Consider the following 25,824-nt stretch of genomic DNA (forward strand, 5'->3'; position numbering starts at 1 on the left):
AAAAAGCAGCATCAGGTTTGTTCAAATGTACATTTTGTATTTTTGTTGGTTTTATATCATTTGAAATGACATTTGCACCATTTATTACCAAAAGTGAGGTTGAATGCTCCTGAAAATGTCAAATGGTGTAACCACAAAAGAATGATACATATTACATATTTTATCCACCTACAGTGTATTTAAGTGGATTTATACTAATAATGACTTCATTTAAGAAATGTGATGGTTCCTGATTGACATGATTAAATGTGATATTTAGAACAATTGTATTCCATTACCTTTATTTAATATAAAAAGTTATCATGTTAGATCATGCCTAAAAGAATGTGTGCAAGTTATTCATGTTTATTTTCAAATTTTAGCCACTTTAAATTTGACTAAACCACATGGAAGGTGGAAAGGTCATTGACCCTTCTATATTTAAGTTAAGCTAACAGATCTAAATGATTTTAAAAGATGATTCAAAATGTGCATTATCCTACTTTGAAAATCTAGCAACATGTGGTTGAATTTCTTGTTTCTTTTACTTTAAACTTGTTTTAAGATGTTTTTCATTCAGTTTTTTTTAATGATGGAGCTAAACTTTGAATTCTGTTATTGGATTACTGATATGTGCTTTTTGTTGTTTCTCAGATGACATCGTCTGGCCGGAGGGGGAAGCAGCCCTAGCAACTGACGCCCAGGACCTGATCAGCCTTCTCCTTCAGAAGAAAGCGAACATACGTCTGGGGACAGGTTAGTATCACATTCACTAATGATGAAGACGTGGATAGAGACAGGATGGGAGCTGATAGGAAACTTGTTGTTTCCTCACATTCACTATTTTTTGTGTGGATTTACAACGTCTGTTTGTCTCACTTGTTCTCCAGGAGGAGCCGGAGAGTTGAAGGCTCACCTGTTTTTTAGAGGTCTCTGCTGGAGGTTCCTTATGGACGAAGAGCCTCCATTCATCCCCCAGCTGAGGACTGAGGAGGACACCAGCTATTTTAATTGTAAGTGCCAACACACACACACACACACACTTTTTTTCTCCTTTTCTTTAACTTAATGCATGATGGTTGTTGCTGTGGTTTCTAAAGCCAACGCAGACCAGCAGTGCCAGGAGGACGAGGGTGACGAGGAACCAACTGTGGAGCTGCCGTACCTCTGCTCGGTGGCCCACCGCTTCACTGAGGTACACTTTATAAATCCAGCTGCTGTTTGACACTGTAAATCCATTTCTCTCTACCAAATACACACAAGAAAATAATCATTTTGATGCTTTTCTCTTGAAACTGCAGGTTTACAGCAGCCCGGAACATCTGTCTGCTCCAATCGCCTTCAACCAGATCGTGGTGACCAGACTGGTGGAGGAGGACGAGGAGGAGGAAGAGGAGCAGGAGGAGCAGGAGTTTAACTATTATGAAGGTAAGTTTAATGAGTGTTTTGATGAACAGGAACCAGATGAAGGCTTTGAGGAGGAGGAGTCCAGTGAGGAGAAGAAGGAGGACCCTCAGGAGGAGCGACAGCAAAGACGCAGAGCGACACCGAGGAGGAGGAGCGAGAGAAAGAAGTGGAGGAGGATGAAGAAAAGAAGAAGGTGTACGTGGAAGAGGAGGATTTGCCTGAGGAGGAGAAGAGGACCAAACGGAAGAAGACAGAGAGAAAAAAATGTTGAAGAGAAAGAATTGACTTCTTCTCTTCCTCCTCCTGCTGCCAACAACATGTGTGGGGAGGTTTTTAGGAGGTGCATGAAGGTTTTAAGAAACTTCATGTGCTGTCCTGTGAGGAGGAGGAGGAGGAGTGTGTAGAGGAGGAGGAGGAGTGTGTAGAGGAGGTCGGAGACGAGCAACAACAACAGCTCGCTCAAAGATGAAGAGGAGGAGGAGGAGGAGGAGGAGGAGGAGTATGTAGAGGAGGAGGAGGAGTCTTTAGAGGAGGAGTGTGTAGAGGAGGTCGGAGACGAGCAACAACAACAGCTCGCTCAAAGATGAAGAGGAGGAGGAGGAGGAGGAGTGTGTAGAGGAGGTCGGAGACGAGCAACAACAACAGCTCGCTCAAAGAGGCCGAGAGACAATGAGGAGGAGGAGGAGGAGGAGAAGAAGTTGCCGCCTCTGTATGTTTGTCTTTTCTTTTTCTAGTTTCTTTTTCTGTTGCTATGGAAACGTATTGCTGCCACGCCAGAAAAAGAAAAACAGATCAGCATGACCTCACAACGTTAAAAGTTTATTGTTATAACAAAATCTTAATTTGATGTTATTACAACATTATAACAATATACTATTTATTTATCTCATCCTTCTGTGCTGCTGCATGTAGTTTACAGTCCAGATGAGAATACTATACACAACTATATAAGTTATTTTTAATGACATAAATAGTATATTGTTATAATAATAATGATAATGATAATGATAATGATAATGATAAAAATGATAATGATAATTATAATGATAATAATAATGATAATGATAATAATCATTATTATTATAACAATGAACTTTTCACTTTAAAACACAAGTTATTGATGTAAAATTGATGTTTACTGATACTGATTTTTCTTTTTCTGGCGTGGCAGCAATATACTTCCATAGCTTCCTTTGTCTTGTCTTGTCTTTTTCTTTTCTTCCCTGTCCTTGCAACTTAAAAAAAATAAAATAAAAAAACACTGGTTGTAAATAATCTTTGAACTGAACATAGTAAGAGTCATTTAGGACGACGGCAGCTGAATGAAGCAGTGAAATAAAGCACACAACAAAACAATATCAGTGATGTAATGCTGGGGGGAGGAGGGGGGGGGGGGGCAGCTATGTAATAACAGTGAATAAAGTTTGAAGAGGTTGTGCATATGTCCTCATCACTGTGTAGAGACCTCCATGATCATCTACAGCATGTTTACAATAAAACTACAGACAAAAAACACTTATTACAAGACTGAGAACTCACTCACAGTTTGATTCAAATAATAAGTTCATCAACAGAAACATGTGTCAGTTGAATGCTAGTATGTACAGAACAGTAGTGATACTGACGCCTGAAGACAATAATGATCAGAGGTTAACCCTCACACACTGTTCATATTCTGACTCATAATTAGTCTCTACACCAATTCACATTCATAAATTCCCCATCAGTCATTAATACATGTTTGATTAGTCCTTAATGAAGCTGTCAGAGTGTTTATCTATGGAAAAAAAGACATTCACAATCACTATATTTTGGTCCAGGAGAACATTTTGTAGAAAAAGAAGAATACAACAACATGTTGGAATGCTGATTTTTGATTTTTTTTTTTTTTTTTTTTTTTTTTTTTTAAATAAACACAGGTCGGATTTGCATACAACAATGTGTATCAGCTGCACAAAAATACAATTATGATGAATTTTTTGTATATTAAAGGTCACATTAGGAAAAGTCTGCCTTAAAGAAATGTTTATAGGCTGTATAGCTCCCACATGTAAAAGGGTTCAAATTTGAACCTGAACGGTGTGTAAGGGTTAAAACAGTACATAAGATTACCCTCTACTCCATATTTCCTCCAGTTAAATGAAGCTTTCAGCCTTCAATGTACTGATGGACATTTTCATTGGATCACAAAGTAACATCACATGTCAATTATTCAACACAAAATCGAATCATCCATCTCTTACCATTTTTTTATCTCATAAAAAACCATAAATCACTATAAAAAAGCACTGTGTTTCCATGGAGCATGAAAACCTATACTAGATAATAATAATAATAATAATAATAATAATAATAATAATAATAATAATAATAATAATAATAATAATAATAATAATATTAACAAACCTTTTTACTGAGACCCCATTGATAACTATAGAGACAACCAACCCCTTATCTTATGACAACCAACAGTGATGGGGTTGGTTGTCACAATGTGTCAGAGTGTCTTAGATGGTTAATTACTTCTTGTTACAATAAGTTGTACAAGTGAAAGTGAAGACCTGAAGCTTCCACTTGATGTAGGAAAGATGATTTAAAGATGTTTTGATGATCAGCAATTCTCACAGGAGTAAAAAGTGTGACAACCAACCCTGGTCTCCCTATAGGGAATTTAATATACATAGTACAAAGTTTAGTGACTGAAATGTTATCAAATTTATTTAATATATCATTTTATTTTGTCGTCCAGAGAATGATTTTTCTGTAAAACATTTTCTAATACAATAATTATTGCATTTCTTGTCCAGAATGAAAGTTCCTTGAATTAATAGTGGGGTCAGTCTCAGCTGTATCATTTGATGTGTCCGCGTAACCATTAGCCTAAGAAAAACTGTTACTTTACACAGATCTATAATCTGACCAATCACAGGGGACGGCGGACTCTTGTCGTTACGTACAGCGTCATTACGTGTCATCAGTAGAATACGCGGGAGCTTTGGTTATCAAACATTTGTGGAAACAAGAAGTGTGCAGGTAAGTTAGACTCCATCTGTAACTGTGTCACGTAATAATATCTACTTTTTGTTTGCAAATGATGTGAGTATATGAGTAAGACAAACATATTAACTCGTATTGAACTTGTTAGCTTGCTGTCTTCCATGGAGCAGTTGTCAGCTAGTTGGGAAGTAACTGAAATATAGTGAACGGACGTGTAAACAGGGCTAATGCTAAGGAGCTAACAGCTGCATCGGTTTATTAACTGAATGTTAGCGGTTGCTTCAGAGCAGCTATGCTGGCAGTGAAGCTTGTTGCCATTGTTAATAGTTATCAGCGGAGTTCGTTGTGTAAATGTTACCAGAGTTGGTTTATCAGCGTACTGGGAAGTTGTTAGTTTCAGTCAGTGTGTATTAAAACTAATCGCCGTTGATAAAATAACGTCAGTGTGAAGCAGCGGCGTTACCTTGATACGGCTAACCTGACAACAGCTGACGATAGCTAGCTAAGATAGCAGTGTTTGTGTTGAGGATGTGTAACACTGTTTGATTAAGTTCTTACTGCTGCTCTGTAACATGAGTCACTTTGCTTAGGTCATGTCAAACTTATCACATTTTAATATGAATTGTCCTTTTTTTACGGATCTAAAATCTGAGCTCATGTCTTTTTTCAGATCACTATTTATTATTATTATTATCTAAGTTTCTGCCATTACTATAAGTATACTTAGTAAAACTCGACTGATATATTGGTTAGGCAATATTGATTAATGCATATTTGATCCTTTTTCTGAATTCAGTTTCATTATAATTCTACATGTTTTTTGGTTATTAATACATACTTATTTATATTGATTAAATTCCCAGTGTAGTTTACTGTTTCAGTCCACTGTCATTTTATAATAAAGTGTATTGTCAAATGGTAAAATATCATGGCCTTCATTACATATCTTTGCCTGTTTTTTTTTGTTGTTTGTTTGTTTTTTTTGCCAAAAAAATGTATGTTTATGTATATATTCTTTATATATAGAATTAATTGGTGATATATAAATATCAGAATTTTTTTACTCCTCCTTTAAATTTTCAAAGTGTCAATATATGTTTCCCGAAAGGTCTTTAAACAGTAATCCCAACATATACAGACTGTTGTGTAGTAAAAAACTGAAACTATATACTATTTAAAAATACTTTATTTTCTTGCTATGAAATAAATAACTTCAGTGGATGTTGCATCTTATACATCTAAAGTTCAATTTTCAGCATAAAAAGTCATGAATTCAAGCATCAGACTGAGATACAGAGTCTGAGCTCTATGCTGACCTACAACATGGTGATAAAAGCTCATTTGGTTTTGTCCATTTTTACTGTAATATTTGACTCTCCATATTCTATGTTTCATATGTGCTGCTCTCTGTCATCTACACTCAGATCATGGCGATGAGGAGCGAGGCCAGAGTGGAGGCAGAGGTAGAGGAGGAAGAAAACTTTGGGCCACAGCCTTTGTGCAGACTAGAGGTGTGTATTCCTGAAAGCAGTCATCCCGCAGCTTTAATCAGACTTCATGTGTTTTTTCCCTGTCACACATCTGGTTGTAAATATTTAATGATATGACACAGACACCTACAATATCTGAAAGGTGAAAAATCTTGCGTTCCTCTCTCCCACTGAACTTACACCATATGTGTCTGTTTTTCTTTCTCTTTTCCCACATGCAGCAATGTGGAATCAGTGCCAGTGACATCAAGAAACTGGAGGATGCAGGTTTCCACACTATCGAAGCGGTGGCCTACGCACCCAAGAAGGAGCTGCTCAACATCAAAGGCATCAGTGAGGCCAAAGCTGATAAAATCCTGGTGAGAGACAAACAGCTATTCAACACTTCTGATGCACTGTTAAGTGCTTCTGCTGGTCCTGTGAGGAGAATAATGGACAACATGAAGTGCATTCTCAGTTCAAGTTTCTTCATCACACTTGTAGAAGTTGCATACTGGACCATGACTGGCTCCAAACTAGTTGTGATGTCACAAATCCTGTTCATAGCTACATGTCAGAAACTGAGACTTTCACTGAGCTTAGAGAAGCTTTCCTCCTTCAGCAGATAATGTGAAAACAAACTGTTCATACATCATTCTGCATAGAGAAGAGAACAACGTCCAACTGAGCCCTGGATGATATTCTATGTGTAATGATTAGAATTAAAAAATGTCTCACTACATGTGAGGTGGAATAGTTACAACATGAGCAAGACCAATATTCTCATGACCTGTTATATATTTTTATGTTTTAAACGATGTCTTCTTCTATCAGACTGAAGCTGCCAAGCTGGTGCCGATGGGTTTCACTACAGCTACAGAGTTCCACCAGAGGAGAGCCGAAATCATTCAGATCTCTACAGGCTCCAAAGAGCTCGACAAACTCCTGCAGGGTTCGTAAACTCACTCATATACACTCGCTGGCCTCTTCATTAGGTTCACCTGTGCAATCTAATGTAATCCAATATAACAGCTCTGCTATAATTTTTACATTTATGAAGTTTATACATTATCTGTTTTTGTTAACATTGTTAAGAAGGTGATAATTTTACTTTATGGTTATGATTGAGGTCAAAGTGGGTGATGGTGGTGTATTATTGTTCCTAATATTTTGTCCACTCCATTAACATACATGAGGGGGGCAAAATATTAGGAACACAATTCAATATAATGCACCTCAGTACACCACCATCACTTGATTGCATTAGATTGCACAGGTGTACCTAATAAATTGGCCGATGAATGTATGTTTCATTTCATTTGTGGGAAAAAAAACAGCATCGGAAACACACTGAACCAACTGAAGCAAAGTTCCTGTTTCTGACTGTATAAGCTCCAGTCAAATAATGAGAGAACAAAGTCATTACACAGAGGAGTGACAGAGCGGTTGTGACTTCCTGTCTGTCCTGCAGGTGGGATCGAGACGGGCTCCATCACAGAGATGTTTGGAGAGTTTCGGACGGGGAAGACCCAGCTGTGCCACACACTGGCTGTCACTTGTCAGGTACACACCACACTGACTTCGTCGATGGACAAAAGATGAATCACCAACTGTTTCGATGATTAATTATTGTCCAAATTGTCTGAGTCCAGCTTCTTCTCTGTGAATATGTTTTAGTTAATTTATTTTATCTGACCGTAAACTGATGATCTTTGGTTTGTTGACTGTTGATCAGAACAAAATGTCTGAAAGTTTGAAAGTGAAAAATATCTGTGGCTGTGGAGTTAAAGAGGTTGTATGTATAATTATCACACTCAGTAGACTCCACTGTGTCTTGTGTCCACAGTTACCCATTGATCAGGGGGGTGGAGAAGGTAAAGCCATGTACATTGACACAGAGGGAACCTTCAGACCAGAGAGACTCCTCGCTGTGGCAGAGAGGTGAGGAGGATCAGCACTTCTTTTTTTATTCACCCACATCCTGTACTGCTGTGGATGATTGAACAGCACATGTTGGATTTCCTGTGTGTGTGTGTGTTATCAGGTACGGGTTGGTAGGCAGCGATGTTCTGGACAATGTGGCCTACGCCCGAGCCTTCAACACAGACCATCAGACACAGCTGCTGTATCAAGCCTCCGCCATGATGGCTGAGTCCAGGTCAGTCAGCAGAAACACTGTAAATACATCCAAACAGTACATGAAGAGGAATTATCATGTTCCCAACTACTACTGACTGTGTGTGTGTGTGTGTGTGTGTGTGTGTGTGTGTCAGGTATGCTCTGCTGATAGTGGACAGCGCCACAGCTCTGTACAGAACAGACTACTCAGGCAGAGGGGAGCTGTCAGCCAGGCAGGGACACTTGGGACGTTTCCTGCGCATGCTGCTCAGACTGGCAGACGAGGTACGTTACTCCTCCTGTACGCCTGATGATGTCACAAGCTCCCACTTATATTTATTATTGATGAATTTGTTAATAGTTTTATAGTTTGGGCTACGGAATGTCAGAAGATGGTGAGAAATGTTGCCAAAGTCCAAGGTGATGTCTTCAAATGTCTTGTTTTGTCCTGACCAACCGTCCATTACACGAATATATTCAGATTACTGTCAGAGGACTAAAGAAACCCCATAAAATATTCATATTTAATAAGCTGCAACCAGATGAAGACCCATTGTTTAAATTTAGTCACATTCAATGTCATTTTGGTGGCTCGTACTAAATAATTCAGGGCGTTTGATTTTTTTCTTACCATCATTTTTGTCTGCCTCGTTTCAATCCTCTACCACAACAGTTTGGCGTTGCCGTGGTGATATCCAACCAGGTGGTAGCACAGGTGGACGGGGCAGCCATGTTCTCCGCAGATCCCAAGAAACCAATCGGTGGCAACATTCTGGCTCACGCCTCCACTACACGGTGAGTGATACAACACGGTCCAATATCAGTGCTCTCTGAAGTTCCACTCGACTTCACAGAGCTTTACAGTGAGTTTCAGTTCATTGTTTAGCTGTCCGGCTGCTACTTTACTGTTTTGGTTCAGTCTCAGTGCTCTCATAGTGTTGTTTTCAGTGAATATGAGACTTACATTCAGCAGGTGGACAGAAACACAACTCCTAATGAAGGATAATGTAACTTGTGGATGTGAAAAAAAGCAGCTGTTTTCTCACAAGTTCAACATATCAACTTCAAAGGTGAAAATATGTCAGTGTTGAGTTTACTGCTTGTTTCTGATGCCCCCAAGTGGCCAAATGTCTGTTACTGCAGGTGTAAGAGTTAGATCAGGGAGTGAGGAGTTAAAGCAGCTGTAGGTGGATGACATCATGGTTTGATCGCTCAAGACAACTTTAGGATTAAAACGGGCGTTTTCCTTGCAGTCTGTACCTGAGGAAAGGCCGAGGAGAGACGAGGATCTGTAAAATCTACGACTCCCCCTGCCTGCCAGAGGCCGAAGCCATGTTCGCCATTAACGCTGACGGAGTGGGCGACGCCAAGGACTGAGCAAGCAGAGGCAGGAAGCAGCGAGGTGGTGCTAAATGTTCGCTTCACACCTGCTATAACTCAACCTTCAGACTCCAGCGCTGCATGTGCCACCTCCACCCTAAACAAGCCTCAGACTGACGGTTCACACAGGCATGAAGGTGATGAGTTACACCATGTGGACTGATGCTGATTGAAGCAGAGTGGATGAGATGATCTGACCTCCTGGAGCTCAACAGCAAGATGGAACGTTTCATAGAGAAGCACACTGCACTCACCAAAGAAGAAAAAAAGCTCCAGGTCTGACTTTAGTTTGTCATAATTATAAAATCCTTATCTCATAATTATAACCTAGTATGTCACAATTATAAAAAGTATTCATCTTTATAATTATGAGATCCACAATCTCAAAAAAAGGTCTCATAAATATTTGTATGGTTACAAAAACTATTAAACATGTCACTAAAACTGTCTTATAATGAATTATGATAATTGAAGTCATAATTAAACAGTCAGCATAGTTTTTCTTTGGTGAGTGCAGCGAGTGCTCTTCAGGAGTTTCATGTACTGAGTGGTCAACAAATATAAATGTAAAAAGTGTTTTAAATAGGTAGAGATCTTTTTGTTAACTGTTGGGATCTTTCAGTGATTTCTGAGGATGAAACATTTTTTTCCTAATTAAGACACTTACAAAACTTTTCTTTTATGTAATGTATCAAATGTTTAGACATGTTTGAGTGTCTGCTCTCTTTTCTGTTTGTCTTTGTTAGCTTCAAAGCTTAAATTCAATTTGTTTTACTATTAAAAAGCTCTTCTGTTTCTATCAATGTGATTTTATACTGTGTAACTGCTGTTGGTCTTATAGTCACATGTCAACATAACTTTGAAAAGCAGAGAGAGACATAGAAAAAAGGTTTTATTCGAGGTTATCCATGTGTCACTTTAGTGCATATTCACTTTTCATCATAGGATCAGAATAATTAGGGAATGCCATCATTTTCATAAAACATGATATCCACTGACAGGAACACTTATCTTAAAGCAGTGAGCTCAAATAAAATCAACACAATAAATTAAATGGAGAAAACAAAGTGCCGTTAAAGTAATCTAACAAACTGTATCTCAGCTTTCACTTCAGAAAATAACAGGAATGTAAAAACACTCAAATATCAGAAGGCAGCAAAACACACTCAAAGGAAAAAGTACAGGAACATTTGAACACGTCAGTCACAACCAATCAGAAATCTCCTTACATTGTCAGTGTACTGTGTGTGCTCCACTACAGTTTCCTAATCTATAGGGGAAATGACATGATTTATAGTTTTAAATAAAAATAAATACATTTGAAGACTTATTTTGATCAAAACACTACATCTACATCAAATGAAGCGTCATTTATCTCCGGCAGAATGAAGGTGAAGTTCTCTACTCCCTCTTTCACCTCCCTTAAAGCTCTTCTCACATTCCTGATCAAACTGGACTACATGCTCCACGTTCCAACACAGTCCAACATATTTCCTGCATAAATAACATTACACACACAATGTAAAATTCCTAAGTCCCACCCCCCCCTCATTGTAGGTTGAATCTCCTCTTAGACAACCTTCTGCTCCCTTAAATTCATTGATATGTTCTTCTGACAGTGCGACTAATTACAGTAACTGGACTGATCCTCCCAAATGACCATGAACACATCTCTTACCATCTTTCTCTAGACGCAGAGATATCTGTCTCCGCCTCAATTAGAGCTGAGTAGAAATATATCTATTACTCAAATAGCACAAACTCATTCCCATCCACCTCTAGTGTATTTAGGGTGAAGGCGAAACCTGCACAAATAAAACCACACACTATAGTAGAATCCACGTGTAATTATTTGGTTGAACTGACCCTTTAAATATGCCTGTTCAATTAAGACAAATGTGCTGAAAAACTAAAACCACCTTGTGTTTTAATGACTTGATTATCAGTTCAAGACAAACAAACAATTAAAAAAAGTTAGATATACAATATATATTCCTTAGTGACTCAGTTAAGCCATTTGAAAGTCTGCAAAATAAATAAATATTAATAAACTCAATATCATTTCACAGTGACAGTATAACAAAGATATTCACCAGTGAAGGGAAAAGATATTAGTGTGCCACAATTGTAGTACTTGTCTGATTGGATGATCAGAGATGGGCAGCATTGACATGGCCAATCGGTGGCATCGGCTGAGTGCTTTCGTCGTGAATCCCACTAGAAAATAAGTTCAAATTTTTTTGCCAGTTAAGACGCGGAGCTGAGCCTCCAGTTTTCTCGTTTCTTCATCCTAGGGGGAAAAAAAGAAAAGAAAAGGCAACAATAAGAGCAAATAATAGTACTGAGAGCAACATAAATGATTGTTTGGCTTGATTAAATGAGATGAGTGAAGTGTGTTCTTACGTCATTGGTGTTAGAGGGCATCTTCAGAGCCAGCTCCGTCCAATTTGTTGCCTCAGAGATGTTCCCTAGCTCCTGATGACACTATGAGACAAACAACATGGTAACACAATGGAAACACACTGATACACTTTTCTTTGTATGTAATGACTCTCTTATTGCTTACCTTTGCAATGTAAAATCTTACAGTCTTGGAGAAACCTGGACTGAGTTCTTCTGCCTGAAAATTCACACAAACACATAAAAAGTATATGAAAATGACTTGTCCACTTAGAAGAATACATATAAAAATAATAAGTCAGCTTTTCCTTTCAAAGTGCTCTGACAGTGTAAATGTATAGCAGCAGGGATGTGTGGTACCTTGAGGAAGTTCTCCAGGGCGTCATGCAGGGTAGAATTGGGGGGGCTCTGGTAGAGAGCAGCAGCAGCCTTCTTCTCCAGCCAATCAAGTGTGGTCACCTGCAGACACACACGCACAATAATTAATAGTGAAGAAACACACGCGTCTTTCAGTCATGATCATGTTTAAAGTTTCTTAAAGACAGTGAAAAATGTATTTTAGTATTTTTTTAAAGTAACAAAAATCCATCCGTTTCCTTTTCCTGTAAAACATGACACATAAATATATATTTATCTCCACAGAATGTAGTAGAGGTCTAATTTCTCTCCTTCCTCCTCTTGATACAACATAGGTGAGGGAGGTGTGTGGGTGGAGGCCAACATCAAATGTTTATTTAATATGCCACACCCACTTCTGAGTGAGCCAATCACATCTAAAAAGGAGCTGAAGCTGTTACCCTTCACAGTACGCAGCATGTAACTCAGCAGTGTCTGATCTCACTGATATCAGTCTCATAGTTTATAGTTCACTCTCCTACAGACTGAGAGCTCCCTCAGAGCTGTACTAACTTACTGCTAATAATAATGTTTCATGTGCTGCTGCTGCTTCATATTAAAAGCATTCAACATTGGGTGACTTTAATTGTGATGCAGCCACTTTTCATCAAAAAATACATCTCCAGTCTCACCTCATAACACCATCTGCCCAGCAGGTAGAAACACATGGGGTCATCATCTCTGAGGGCGATGGCACGGTCCAGATGTTCCTAAATGGGAGAAGAAGAAGCTTTAAATCACCCTCTGTTCACAACTTCTGTACATTAGAATAAACTCGTAGTAAATGTTGCTGTGTTACCTTCAGAATGTGGCTGCTCTTCAGTTTGCTGTGCATGCTGTCATGCTGGGAGGTCAGTCCTGTCAACACGGCGAACCTGCACACACAAACATATGACTGTGATAACCAGCAGGTCAGCAGTAAGTCTGTGGTGTTCCTCAGGGTTCAGCTTCAGGCTTTCTTACCATTTGTGACACTCGGCGCTGAGGCCGTTCTTCTTCAGGGCCAGCTCTGCCTCCTCTCGACCTGCAAACACCAGCTCACACTTCACTGACAGGTACTGGAGATACAGTCGGTCACTTCTGTTCTACTGTCACACTGAACACACCGACTACAACGCTGTACCAATAAAATGTTCATTACCTTGTTGTGCGTAGTTCTTCTTCTCTTGTTTGTCCTTTGCAGACTCGTACATATCACTGTAGGCCCGAGCCATTCGCCATAGAAACTCTCTGCTGTCTCCATACTGAGAACACAACACAAAGCAACCAACAGGTAAGAATCACTGTTAAATGTAATCAGATTACCTAACCCACTACGTACTGTAAAACATTAGTCATTTTTAACAACACACAGAACAGGTGTAGTTTTTGACTATTACATGCACATATATACATATTATTAAATATAGGTATGTGTTAGCAGTGTCAACTTTTGCCTAGCAACAGTTGCTAAGAGTAAAGAAAACTGGGCAGTGGGAGGATGTGTGTGAGTGGAACATTTTCAGGATTACAAGTGCTTAAGATCCAAAAGTGAGCACCATCATAGTGCAACATCTGTCCACCTCTGTCAGTGCTACCAACAGTATGAATGAAGTGATGTAATAAGTTGGTTATTTTGTGTTGGTTTCCAGTTTGATACAGATGTGAGTGTTAGAAAATGTGTTGAAATAGAAGCTTGTTTGTCTTTTTGCTGTCAGCATGTTTTTGTCACAGCACTGATGAAGAGTTTTGAGGACACAACACTTTTGGAAACTCAGGATAAAACACACATTTGGGGTGTGTGTCAGCTACTCTCTAACAGTCCTTTTGTTACTAATAAAAGGGCTTTTTAATAATGCATTAAAAAGGAATACAACCGTAACAGCTGCTTGGGCTGAGTTACAGAAACCTCTGATTGTGCTAGTAACCTCTAACTGACTGAGAGTTCAGTGACACTTTACTGACACCTACAGGCACACCGACACAACTGCACAACATGTCTGCAGGTCCCTCCACAAACTATCACTGCTCACAGGTTTACATGCTATCTTCCTCAGTGGAATAACTCATCTTTCAAAATAAAAGCCATGTCAACAGACATTAGGGCTGCCTGCAACTAAAGATTACTTTCATTATCAATTGATCTGATGATTATTTAATGATTAAAATGCAGCATCAATGTCCAATTAGAGAAGCTGGAATTGGTCAATGTTCGCATTCAAAATAATTGCAGATTCATGTTCGTTCTGTCATTTAATCAAATAATCAACTAATCATTGCAGCTCTGAGAGATAGTACAGTTAAACTAGGGCTGAATATATATTTTACATTATTGATAAAAAAATACACAAAAATAATGACAAATGCATCAGATCTCAGATTGTGGAGATTTCTTCACAGTTCGTACTCTTTCTGATCAACAGTCCAAGCATAATGAATGTAGTGATCAGTTATCTAAACTGACAGGTGGTTTGACATCATGTGATCAGTGAGTAGTATCTCACCTCTGCTCTGTTTTCCAGCAGCAGTTGAAAGCCCTCTGCTTTTAAGCTGGCGTCTCCTGTGTGGAGGATGTCACTCTGTGCCAGGAGGAGAGCCAGCTCCCCACTGGGAACTTCAGTCACCAGCTGCAGCCTCCCCTCCTCTTCATCCTCATCCTCATCCTCTTCTTCCAGCCCCCTCTCCTCCTCCACCTCCTCTTCCTGGGAGTCTTCCTGGCGGAGGGTGAGGACGGTAGCGCAGCTCTGGTCTTCCTCTTCCTCAGACTCCTGTTCAGGCTCTTTCTCTCCCTCCTCTTTGTCAGTGTCTCGGTCAGTGTAGTCAGACTCAGCGTAGGCTGTGGAGTACCTGAAGACACACACACGACATGCGCTTTTATTTAATGATTTGGTGAGTTTTCTTTTTCCTTGAATTGCTTTCATCTCTTTTCGGCATGGTTTATCTATTCTATTTGTAACTTGGATTTTGAGAGCTCTATAAATAAAGAGTATTATTATTAGTACTATTATTATTATTATTATTAATGTACTATAGTTACTTAAATTGGAATTTCACATTACATTGATTTATTATTTAGAGAAAAATTGTGTTTGGCCATATAAAGGGTCAGTTCATCTGAATAACAAAAAAGTTTGGCATCTCTCTATGCAGTTACTTTCAGTTTTATTTGCTTAGAGCCATCTGTCTCTAGGACTTCTGCCTTTACTCCAATAAAATGGAGGAGAATGGAGTTTGGTTTGTGTTGCTCATAGCACTGAAAATCCAACAGCAACAGTAACAGTCATTTTCACAGGGACTACTTTGGTAAAAACAAGCAAACAAACAAACAAAAAAAAAAACAGATCACAGTATTTAGGGCACAGTTTGGGCTGGGATCCAATGTTGACAGACCCAAAAAACACAATGACCCCAGGTTACATCACTAGATTACATCATATTCACCCAAAATACATAATTGTGTGTTGTATTAAAAATGATTAGCTTTATGATGATTAAAAATAAGAGGGTGATGTTCTGTGAGAATCACAGCCCCCCCCTCATTCATTTCAAAGAGTCCACTGTGTTTGCTCTGTGCAGTGTTAACACAAAAGACTCCAGCAAAAACACTCTGGGTTGTTTAGCAAAAAAAGCTGCAATGTAATAGCACCAAAGAACACACTGTGAGGGCTGATAACACACATACACACACACTCAGTCCTGGTTGATTATTTGTAAAGACATATTTCTGTTAATTTGATGAGCATCCAGTGATGGATAAAATGATAACTTTGCTGAGTTGTCAAAGCATTAAAAACCTCTGTGCAGTGTTTCAGCAGATACTGATAAGATTTCAAAGTAATGTAATATAATCCAGACAGTCCGGTATGGATTATATTACATCACCCTGTTGGTAAGTGAAACAACATCCCCCCCACCACACTGTCCCTTGTATTTTTAATGCAGTGCTGTTTTCATTCTGAACACACAGTCAGAATGAATGTGAGTGAGACAGTTACTTAGTATTAGTTTAACCACCTGTAATCATCTTAGAGATTAACACTAACTAGCTGATGAATCTTGTTAAGAAGCATAAACACACACACTGTTATATCAAAGCTGGAACACAGCCTGATCTTATCTCCGTCTATAATGTTAGAACACCACTGCACTCACATGCCATTCATGACAAAAGTCATGTTCTGATGGACCTATATTATTTTAACTGTTGCATAAAATTAATAAACATCTTTAAAACTCCAAAAATACCAATTCTTCACTCTTCACCTCTTAAGTGAGACAAACACAGTTATCTAAATATAACTGAACAAGTTGGTCCATTGTTTTTGGACAACAGACAATCACAGTAACATACCCTCCTTCACTGGTCTCTTCATACGCGCTGGCCACACCCTGGCTGGCAGTGAAGTAGATGGAGCTGGAGCTGTTGGAGTCGGTGCGTTCTCGATGGATGTGACGGCGCCTGCGTACCCGCTGGCTGTCCTCTACTCCCTTTCTGAATGTAAGGAGACACACACAGACAGGTCAGTCAAATAACAGGTCAAGTAGACATATTTTTGAACTTTGAACAGCTGTACTGAACACATAGACATGAGATTAATATCCATCTGAACACTTTCAGAAAGAAAAGTGTGTTCCCCTCAAAATCATCCAATTTCATGTTAAGTGGAACCAAAGATGAAATCCTGATATATTCGTTTGATATGTGTGTGTGTGTGTGTGTGTGCCACTCACTTGACATCCTGGATGATCTGCAGGGCGATGTCCTGCAGGCCCCCCCTCAGCTCGGCCACCTCTGAGCGCAGCGAGGACACGCAGGTCAGCACCTGGTCCAGCTGGTTCCTGAGCTCCAGCTGCTGCTCCGGGGACAGGCCCTGCACCACAGCCTCCACCGCCGCCAGAGCCTGCTGCTGGGCCTCCGCCTCTGGACAACCAACCATGGAGACAACACGTTAGACAGGTGGTTTGTGACTTATTTGCAATTTAGTCAATATTGTACGCCTAACTATACTCATAACCAGCTCCTAAAAGAATCATGAACTCATCTGTTTTCTCCTGCTTATCTGTAGTCCAGCCTTACTTCTCCCTACCTACATGGATAACTACTCCATCTCTTCCTGGTGAGTCCTTAGGTGTTCCCAGGACAGACATAACCTCTCCGGTCTAACTCTGGGTCTGTCTGTGGTCTCCTAACAGTTGGACATGCCAGAAAATAGCTCCACAGGAAGTATCCTAATGAAACAACTTCCATACAACCCTACCAGCAGTAATCCAAGGCCAGGCCAGGAGTCACATTAAGAGCTATTCAACAACTCTTATTGAGTGCTAAAATTATGTTAAGCTATTAACCATTTAACTCACTTTTTAGGCAGAAATTTAACAGTTTTAAGCTCTCATATTTAAGAATTTGATGCCCTTTGATGTCTTACACTATCTGATGACATCATCTTGGACCAGATATTTGTGGTGGGGACTTTTCACTCTTCTCTGCTGCACATGAATTGAAACTGAAAACAATAATTTCAGCAGTCAGGGTTTAGTGTGTTAAGCAGAGACAGGAGCACTGACATGATGACCGATGGCTCATTTCACTCATTTACATACAGCCAGTTGATTTATTTGCATACATGAGACAGTATAAAATACAGATAATAAAAGTAAAGATGTGACAGGAGAGGTGAAGACCTGTCCTCAACTTAAGGAGAAAAATAAACAAGAACAAAACAGGAAAAAATAACACAAAACATAAAATAAGGCTAACACAATTTAGGGAAATATAACAATAAACAGATGACAGGAAGTAATCAAATAAAACAGAAAAACTAACCAATCAGTAGGCAACAATCCAATAAATTAAGATATGTCAAATGTGGACTACATTAACAAGGAGACTCCACTAAAAATGAATAATGTGGTCTGGATGGGGGGGGGACCCTTTTTTGCATTTTGCAAATAGAATAAATGTTTCACAAATCTTTAAATGGTTTTAATGAGTCTCTGGAGTCTCTTTGTTAATCCAGTCCAGATTTTACTAGAGTAGTTTTTAATCTGGACCTGGTCTAATGTGGTCTGAATGGAGAAATATCAGTGAAGTCATGCTTTTTGTGTTTGAATAAGGGGTTTGAACAGCGTTAAGGCTTTTATCAGAATGTCAACACTTCTTCATAAGTGTAAGTTGTGGAAAACCACAGAATTCACAGCTATATATCATTATTTAGCGTTGGTTTCACTTCATTGTGGAAGAATAATTTACTAACTATTTTTGATATTAATATTCTTCAAATATGTACCTTTATTTTGAAGTTGAAATACATGAGTACAGATTTAACAGAAAGTTTCAAAACATTTGTATCTGTAATTCTCAGGTAAACTATTATTCAACTAGACACATTAATAACCTGTTCCTACAAATGTACCATACAGCTGGAGGACACTATTCAATAAGATAGCATGGATGGTATAGAAATGTGCACTTACTATCTGATTCTCTGTCTTTACCTAGATACAAAATGAAACTCAAAAATGCTTTATTGACAAAAGATTCTAGTACATAATCCAGATGTTTTACTTATTATTTTTGCTATTTTGCTTTATTTAATTTTGCAATGTTTGTATGTATTATTAATAAAGCTAGACTGATATATCATTAACCGATATTATCGGCCCATGTTGGCCTCTCTCAGATATATCAGTATCAGTGTGTATGTTGTCCGATATGCACCAATATTCTTTCTAAATTATATAGGCAGCGTTTTATGTATATGTATCCTTTTTCTTAATTCGAGTTAAATACATACATATATTTTTGTTGTATGGGTTTTATTATTTATAGTCAGTTATAATTATCAAATTCCCAGTGAAGTTTAGTGTTTCAGTCATTTTATACAATAAATATAGCTACATTGTAAAATATCATGCCTTCATTACATATCTTTGTCACAAGTATTTGATAAGCACATTGCAAAAATGTTCTTTTTATATACACTGTCTTTGTATATATACTGTAAGAATTTTGGCGATATATCATATCTGAATTTGTTAACTCCCTAATATCTGTATCAGCATTAGCCCCAAAAATCCAGTATAGGTCAGGCTCAAGCACCCCTAAAATAAATAAATTACTATTGTATTTTCTTTCCTAAAAATGATTTTAAACAACTTTAATTATTTTGCAAGCCCGTCTGTTAGAGATGGGACAAACGCTTATGCTACAGGTTCAAATGGTTTCATTTTAACAGCTTTAATGTACTTTGGATAGTTCTGTGATTCTCAGAGGGTTCATTAACTATCTCAGTGTCCTCTCTGTAGAAATCTGTGATTGTTTATTCTGAACCATCATTATAATTATTATACATTATAGTAGACCACTCTACTTTGTATTAATATTTATTGTATTATTTATTTAATTAATGTTATCCAGTGAAATGAGTAATTTAGCAGGGGGTTTTGGACACTTGCAAGGCATTGTATGTAACATTGTCATTAGGAGCTGAGCCCCCCTGAAGGTCTGATACTAGAATCGCCCCTGGTTCTACCTCACCCACAAGTTTTACTTTTATTTTACTATTTTACTCTTACTTTTTTTTTTTTTTAAGTACAAATAAACTGTCAATTTGCCAGCTAACTTCAGCGTCCTCTATGAAGGTCCCATGGGGTCCACATGCTTCATCATCATCATCTTCACTAACACAGGGAAAGTACCTGTCATACCCCTCTCTCTTTCTCTCTCTCTCTGTCTGTTTCAAACACACATGCATCTTTCTGACAAGCCTCCATGTGTGTGAGGCTGAGTACATCCAGCCAACCCACCCACCTTCTGCACCCAGCGTCTCCCGCAGCAGCGCGGCTCCATCAGCCCCGTCAAACAGGCAGGCGGCTGGCCTGGCCTCCATCACCAAACTCTGGCATCTTCTCTTGCTGATCTCTTTGTAAATGATGAAGGCAATCAAACCCAAGCCGGCTGTAGCTCCCACAGCGAGCCCTATGAACCCGTTCCTCCCGAGCGGCATGTTCATGTCTCCACTCTCACGCACGTCGTTTAACGGAGCTACTTACGTCACTTTTATATGTCGTTATACATAACTGTTAGTATTGACTTTCATTATGCCAACGACATGGTAAAGTCCCATAAATTAACTAATTAGAGAAAATAATGTTAGCACGACGCACGTTTACTGCTAGCACGTTAGCCTGCTGTCATCAGCCCTCCGCTAATATGACGTTCAGCAGCTAATAACTAAGCCAATAACTACGACGTTTTTTTAATAAAGCTTGACGCAATTGTTATAATGTCCCTTTTGAACCTTCTCCTATATATTTCGTCGACACGTTTTAAAGCTAGCAGAGTATGTTAGCGTTATACTAAGAACTGCAGATGTTAGTCGACTGGCTGCAATGATGCTATAAAACCATAAACCGTAGCTGCGTCACATCAATATCACCTTGATAACTTCCGGTTAAAACTTTCAAAATAAGACGTGTTGACAAGCGGGCAGCACTTCCGTCAAGAAAATAAAATAACCTAAATCAGTATAATAACTTGAAATAGTCTGTCAGCATTTACCTGCTAATGTATGACAAACTAAAAATGATGAGCTAGTAAGTCATTCTGACTTGACTTAATTTCTCATTTTTGAATGGGCTCAGGACCCACAGAGCTGGCTTCATCCAGATTGTCTGTGTGGCATTTACTGTTATTACGGTAATTTGGTTGGTAATACGCACCACTAAAGCACAATTAAATACTGAAATATTAATGGCCCTTCAGAGGGTGAATCCTATTGACTTTGGTGATCCCCTGACTTTTTCTCTAGGGCCACCAGTGGGTCAAAGTTTTCACTTCTCATGAAATATTTCCTCATCCACTGGATGGATCGGCACAAAAGTGGGTACAGACTTTCCCAGCAGATTAATCCTAATGACTTTGAGGATTTTTTTTTGTCTTTTACAAACTGTGAGCGATGAAATTAACTTGCATGTAAATACTGTGGGAGCATACTGTGTGTTAGTCCCTTTGTTATGTCAGTAACTGGTCCATCTCTTTATCAAAGTATTTACATCATATCAATATGACTTGTAAATGATGTCAGTTGCCAGATGAAAGAGACCAGAGTCGTTGGAATACAGAGCAAACAATGTTATTCTTAAAGTCACAGATATGAAAAAAATAAATACAGTCACTGTTTCTACAACTTTATTAGTGAATCTAATACAGTTAGTGGGTAATTCTACTGACACATTTTATCTGCTATGTATTCATAGCTCTTTTCTTTTGGCGTTAAAGTATGTTTTTGTTATTTCATATTTCAGAAGTCATTTGAAGTTGACAGACAAGTTAGCCACTGGATATGAACACAATGAACAAGGAGGAAATGATACGCAGGAGGGAGTTCATGTCCCTTAATGCCTGGGAGTGGCTGTTAACCTCTAGAAGAAAGCTGCTAAGTCATGTTTCCACTGTGAACCTGACCCACATACTATGTACAGACACACAATGGATGAAAATGAATCACTTTTATTTGCAGAAACTGAAGCGTGCCAAGAATGTGTCCAACGGATAAAATAATGTCATTGATGAAGAGTTTCAGTCGGCATGACAGACTGACACCTGCAGGGAGTAAACTGTGAGTCCCAAAGCTGATTTGTTGGTTCCAAAGAATGAAAATGAAAGCTCAACACATAAAGGATCTCTTATCGTTTCCAATAAATCAGAGTAACCATCGATATTCATGATGTCACTCACCCAGTAAGACATGAGGATAATACTGTAGCCTACACTCCTACCAGAAATCCAATTAAATGGATGCTTAGGTGAACATATTGGACACAAATGCCAGATACTTTTCGAGGAACATGCATATATAATTAAATGTAAAATGAATAGTTTAATCAGTTTGGCGTCATACATGATTTAAAGGGAAACAGACCAAATTATTTTACATGTCTATGTACTTGATGCCTGATAATATCCTCAAATAATGGAAGAGGAGCTTACATTCAAGATTGGAATGATAAGTTGTATATTCCTCAACATGATCTGGTTACATAATCAAGTTGGATTAAATAGTAAAGTGTATTATCTACTATTTAAGGTTAAATGATAGTATGTCTTATTACATTTTGAACCCATATTACTCTAGATTGTTTGGACACACTGAAGCCAAGTGTTCACTGCAATAAAAAAGGGTCTGTTGGATGAAATGTCTCAGTCTTATAATAAGATAGCATGCAGCCTCTCATCCTGATTTGAATAACATGATGACCTTATAAATCATAAGATTCCTGTTCAACAAAACAGATTCGGATGATCGAATTCTCTCCATATCAATGGAAACGATCTCCCTCGTCATGTTCCTCTTTCTCTTTAGTGTCCAGAAACTAAAAAATCTTTGTTTTTTCCTTGTCAGCACCTGCATTTGGGATTATCTGTGGCCTAATGGGAACACTTTGACACTGAGTATTGGGAATTTCAGTTAAAGAAAGGTTCTGGGTTGAGAATGATATTCACATGAGGAATGCAGTCAGACCTGTCCAGTGAATAAACAACCCTTAGCTGGTCCCATACAGGAAGTGCTTGAAGGCATAATTGACTTGAGTGTCTGCTTAGAGCCCCACAGTCACTATGAGAGGTTTGTGCAGTTTTGACATTTGCACTTTCCGTAAAAGAATGATAACTGCTTTTTTTTGCTGATGATGACAACACAACATTCACACATCCAAACATGATATATTTTGGAAATGATGAAGACTGTTTTCTGGGAATTCAGAGCTTTTAGCTTTAATGGGGGAGTCACATTATACAGTTTACAATTGGTTGGTATCTTATAGTCTGCTTCCATTAGTTTTAGATACAGTATTTTGAAAACTAATAGATAAAGTCACAATATTAAACGTTACATTTACTTTATAGCACTTGCAAAGTTTTATATGATTGGACCAGGATTCAAATATTTCACGACTGAAATGATGTAAATAAAACCAGACAAGTAAAAAGAATACCAAAAAAAAAGAATAATTTAAGATCAAATATTTGAATATCATCATAATAAAACAGGTAAGGAATGTTGGAAATAAAACAGTGTGCATGCATTAATTAAATGCTTGTTAAAATGATTTAACAGACACATATCATCTGGGAGAGAGTTCCAGAGCTGAGGGCCCCTGACAGCAAATTATTTGGAGCCAGGACCAGGAAGAGGAAGCAATAATTCAGCAGATAAAACTGGCAACGGTGAAATCTTAAAATCAATTCTAAAACTTAAGCTACTGTTTAACTAAAAACTAACTTCTAACTGCTGTTGATGTTCTTTGAATTACATCGACTCACCTGTTCATAAACCAATACAAGTGATTGAAAACAATTGGTCAAATCTTTTCAAACTTTTCCAGCGTGGTGCTTGCTTGTTTAAGGGGGACTTGCGCTCTAATGAGCTACCCTGGCCAGTGCCTGAGAGCAAATATTTTGGAGCCAGGACCAGGAAGAGGAAGCAATAATTCAGTAGATAAAACTGCCAAACATTACCATAAAGTGAAATCTTAAAATCAATTCTAAAACTTAGAATAGAGTTTCACTAAAAACTAACTTTTATTTGAATTAAAAAAACTCACCAGTTCTTATCATATACCAATAGAAGTGATTGAAAATAAGTGGTCAAATCTAGTCAAACTTCAATAGTGGTGCTTGCTTGTTTTTGGGGGGGGACTTGTGCTCTACTGAGCCACCCCTGGCTACGACCCTGCTCATGATTCGACCTGGCTGGACACTTTGTGTCCGTCCTCCTCCGTGTTTTCTCCGCCCTCTCTAGTTTATAAATGAGCGGAGCAGCTTCCCCGGCAGCCAGGCGCTGCTGAACGGACGAAACATGGCGGAGAGAGTCAACGCTGGTCCGCCCGGTCCTGCTCTCCCACACACTGCAGTAGCACCGTGAAGGCAGTGTTTGTTTCATAACTACAGGAGGAGAAGATGAGCCGACACGCCACAGGTAACAAGTGCAGGATCCACAGTGAGGATGTTACACACACTAACATACACAGAGTGGCGTGTTCATCACTTGCCTGCCTGCTGCTGCTGCCTGCTGCTCTCCATCAGACAACTTTTATTTTTTATTTTTGAAAGACTGTGAGGAATTTGCTGGGCCGGTTCCTCCAGTGGTCATATAGCTGGCTCTGATGGAAATTCTTGCCTGGCGTGTTTTCAATAAAAATAATCATTTCCCCTCCAAACCTTTCAGACGTCCAGGACTCGGTGCAGGAGTGTGTCTCCTCCCCGCCGCTGCCTGCTGATCATGTGCTCAACTCCGGAGCTGTTTTATTCCCTGGTAGATATTCATCTAATACTAGTCTGTATGTTTCTCTCTCTCTCTCTCTCTCTCTCTCTCTCTCTCTCTCTCTCTCTCTCTGTGTGTGTGTGTGTGTTTTATACTGCAGTCACTGAGCTGGAATGTGGAGTTTCTGAACTCGCAAAGCATATTTCAACACATTGGCTCATATTGTGTTACAGCTGGACAATGAGTAGAAGTTAAAGGATGGGTTCGCAAGTTGTTCCAGTTTGTCTTAAAACAAACAGGTGTTCAAATGAACATTGAAACCTGTTTTTCTTGTTGTAATCATTCCTCCTGTTCATACTGATCACTTGAAGTTTGCTTCATAATGCACGTTAAGTGATGGAGGACAACTTCAGCTACACATAAAGTTTTAAACGCATCTTTTTGCACTACATAACTGTGTGTGGACACACTGTGGATTTTGGCCTCCATCACTTCCAGGGGCGGATTTAGGATTTGACAAGATCTGAGGAGCCAGGGCCAATTTTTTTTTTTACATGAGTAAAGTTTAATTTTTCTGCTTTGTATGACTTAAGTATATAGAAATGAATAAATAAATAACAATTAAGAATTGAATCAAAAATATTACATTCATTTTTAACTGCTTTTCACTCTGTAACACTGTCTCAAATTTCACATTTAATCACAATTGTTATAAACTCAGATTCAGTCAGCAACTGGTTTCAGTCACTGTTCATAAAAAGTGACTTCAACCAGAATTTAAAATATATATTTTTTTTTTTGAGAAAACATTCTGGGCTTCAGCTCCAAAAGCCACCCTTTAGCTCCGCCCCTGGTCACCTCCATGGAAAACACATTTGAAGGAGATCTTTTAATAGTCAGTATGAACAGGAGGAATGATTACAGTGAAGAAAACCAGACAGACCTGAAAAATTCTGAACATGTCCATAAGTCATCATCTAACTGTCAGGTTGTATTGATAAGAATTTTAAAAAAGAGATTGAAACAATTTTATTGAAGTTTATCAATAAACGTCTGGCATTTCCAATAAATGCCAGATGTTTCATTTTTTTTGAGAGTGAACCTTCTGATATTGAGTTAATTTGTCTCCACAGGTGCTTTTGATCAACATGGTTGTCCTTTGATCGTGTTCCCAGTGGATGGACAAGCCAAACTCCCCTCACAACTCAGCAAAGCAGAAGTGGTGGACTTCATAAATTACTTTCTATGCCTGCAGAAGTATGTGGAGTTAAACAGGATTATAGTGTATATATATATGTGTGTGTGTGTGAGAGTATAAGATAGATTGATGGCTGAATTGTTCTGTCTTGACAGTAAGAAGCAGGAGAAAGACAGTTTGGTGTCAGTGGTTGCTGATCTGAGGGATGCCTCGCCTCCCATCACCAGGTTCATCGCTG

At 38.7% G+C, this 25,824-nt stretch overlaps 2 protein-coding genes across 2 annotated transcripts; one reads left to right on the forward strand and one right to left on the reverse strand.

The window, feature by feature from the left end:
• The first annotated feature begins 5,810 nt into the window (after positions 1–5,810).
• Positions 5,811–9,976, forward strand: rad51 (RAD51 recombinase). The gene is made up of 9 exons (XM_062437115.1): positions 5,811–5,894; positions 6,095–6,232; positions 6,687–6,804; positions 7,324–7,415; positions 7,699–7,793; positions 7,897–8,010; positions 8,126–8,255; positions 8,644–8,765; positions 9,224–9,976. The coding sequence occupies exons 1-9, from the start codon at positions 5,811–5,813 to the stop codon at positions 9,345–9,347; spliced, it is 1,017 nt and encodes a 338-aa protein (XP_062293099.1). The 3' UTR covers positions 9,348–9,976.
• A 288-nt stretch (positions 9,977–10,264) lies between these two features.
• rmdn3 (regulator of microtubule dynamics 3) lies at positions 10,265–20,497 on the reverse strand. The gene is made up of 12 exons (XM_062436999.1): positions 19,936–20,497; positions 16,857–17,046; positions 16,477–16,617; positions 14,630–14,972; positions 13,288–13,390; positions 13,110–13,170; positions 12,946–13,021; positions 12,779–12,856; positions 12,111–12,209; positions 11,917–11,970; positions 11,754–11,834; positions 10,265–11,640 (listed from the first exon to the last, which is right to left on the reverse strand). The coding sequence occupies exons 1-12, from the start codon at positions 20,135–20,137 to the stop codon at positions 11,581–11,583; spliced, it is 1,488 nt and encodes a 495-aa protein (XP_062292983.1). The 5' UTR covers positions 20,138–20,497; the 3' UTR covers positions 10,265–11,580.
• Between the last annotated feature and the right edge of the window lie 5,327 nt (positions 20,498–25,824).

This window comes from Scomber scombrus, chromosome 17 (genome assembly GCF_963691925.1).
Source record: "Scomber scombrus chromosome 17, fScoSco1.1, whole genome shotgun sequence".
NCBI lineage: Eukaryota > Metazoa > Chordata > Actinopteri > Scombriformes > Scombridae > Scomber > Scomber scombrus.

Bases quoted from the DNA above. Each gene is read 5' to 3' on its own strand.
- rad51 (XM_062437115.1), top strand. From the start codon at position 5,811: ATGGCGATGAGGAGCGAGGCCAGAGTGGAGGCAGAGGTAGAGGAGGAA. The intron at 8,011-8,125 runs GTCAGTCAGCAG...TGTGTGTGTCAG, and splicing joins GCCATGATGGCTGAGTCCAG to GTATGCTCTGCTGATAGTGG. The intron at 8,256-8,643 runs GTACGTTACTCC...CTACCACAACAG, and splicing joins TGCTCAGACTGGCAGACGAG to TTTGGCGTTGCCGTGGTGAT.
- rmdn3 (XM_062436999.1), bottom strand. From the start codon at position 20,137: ATGAACATGCCGCTCGGGAGGAACGGGTTCATAGGGCTCGCTGTGGGA. The intron at 12,210-12,778 runs GTGAGACTGGAG...GTGTGTCTGCAG, and splicing joins TGGGCAGATGGTGTTATGAG to GTGACCACACTTGATTGGCT. The intron at 11,835-11,916 runs GTAAGCAATAAG...TTTGTCTCATAG, and splicing joins TAAGATTTTACATTGCAAAG to TGTCATCAGGAGCTAGGGAA.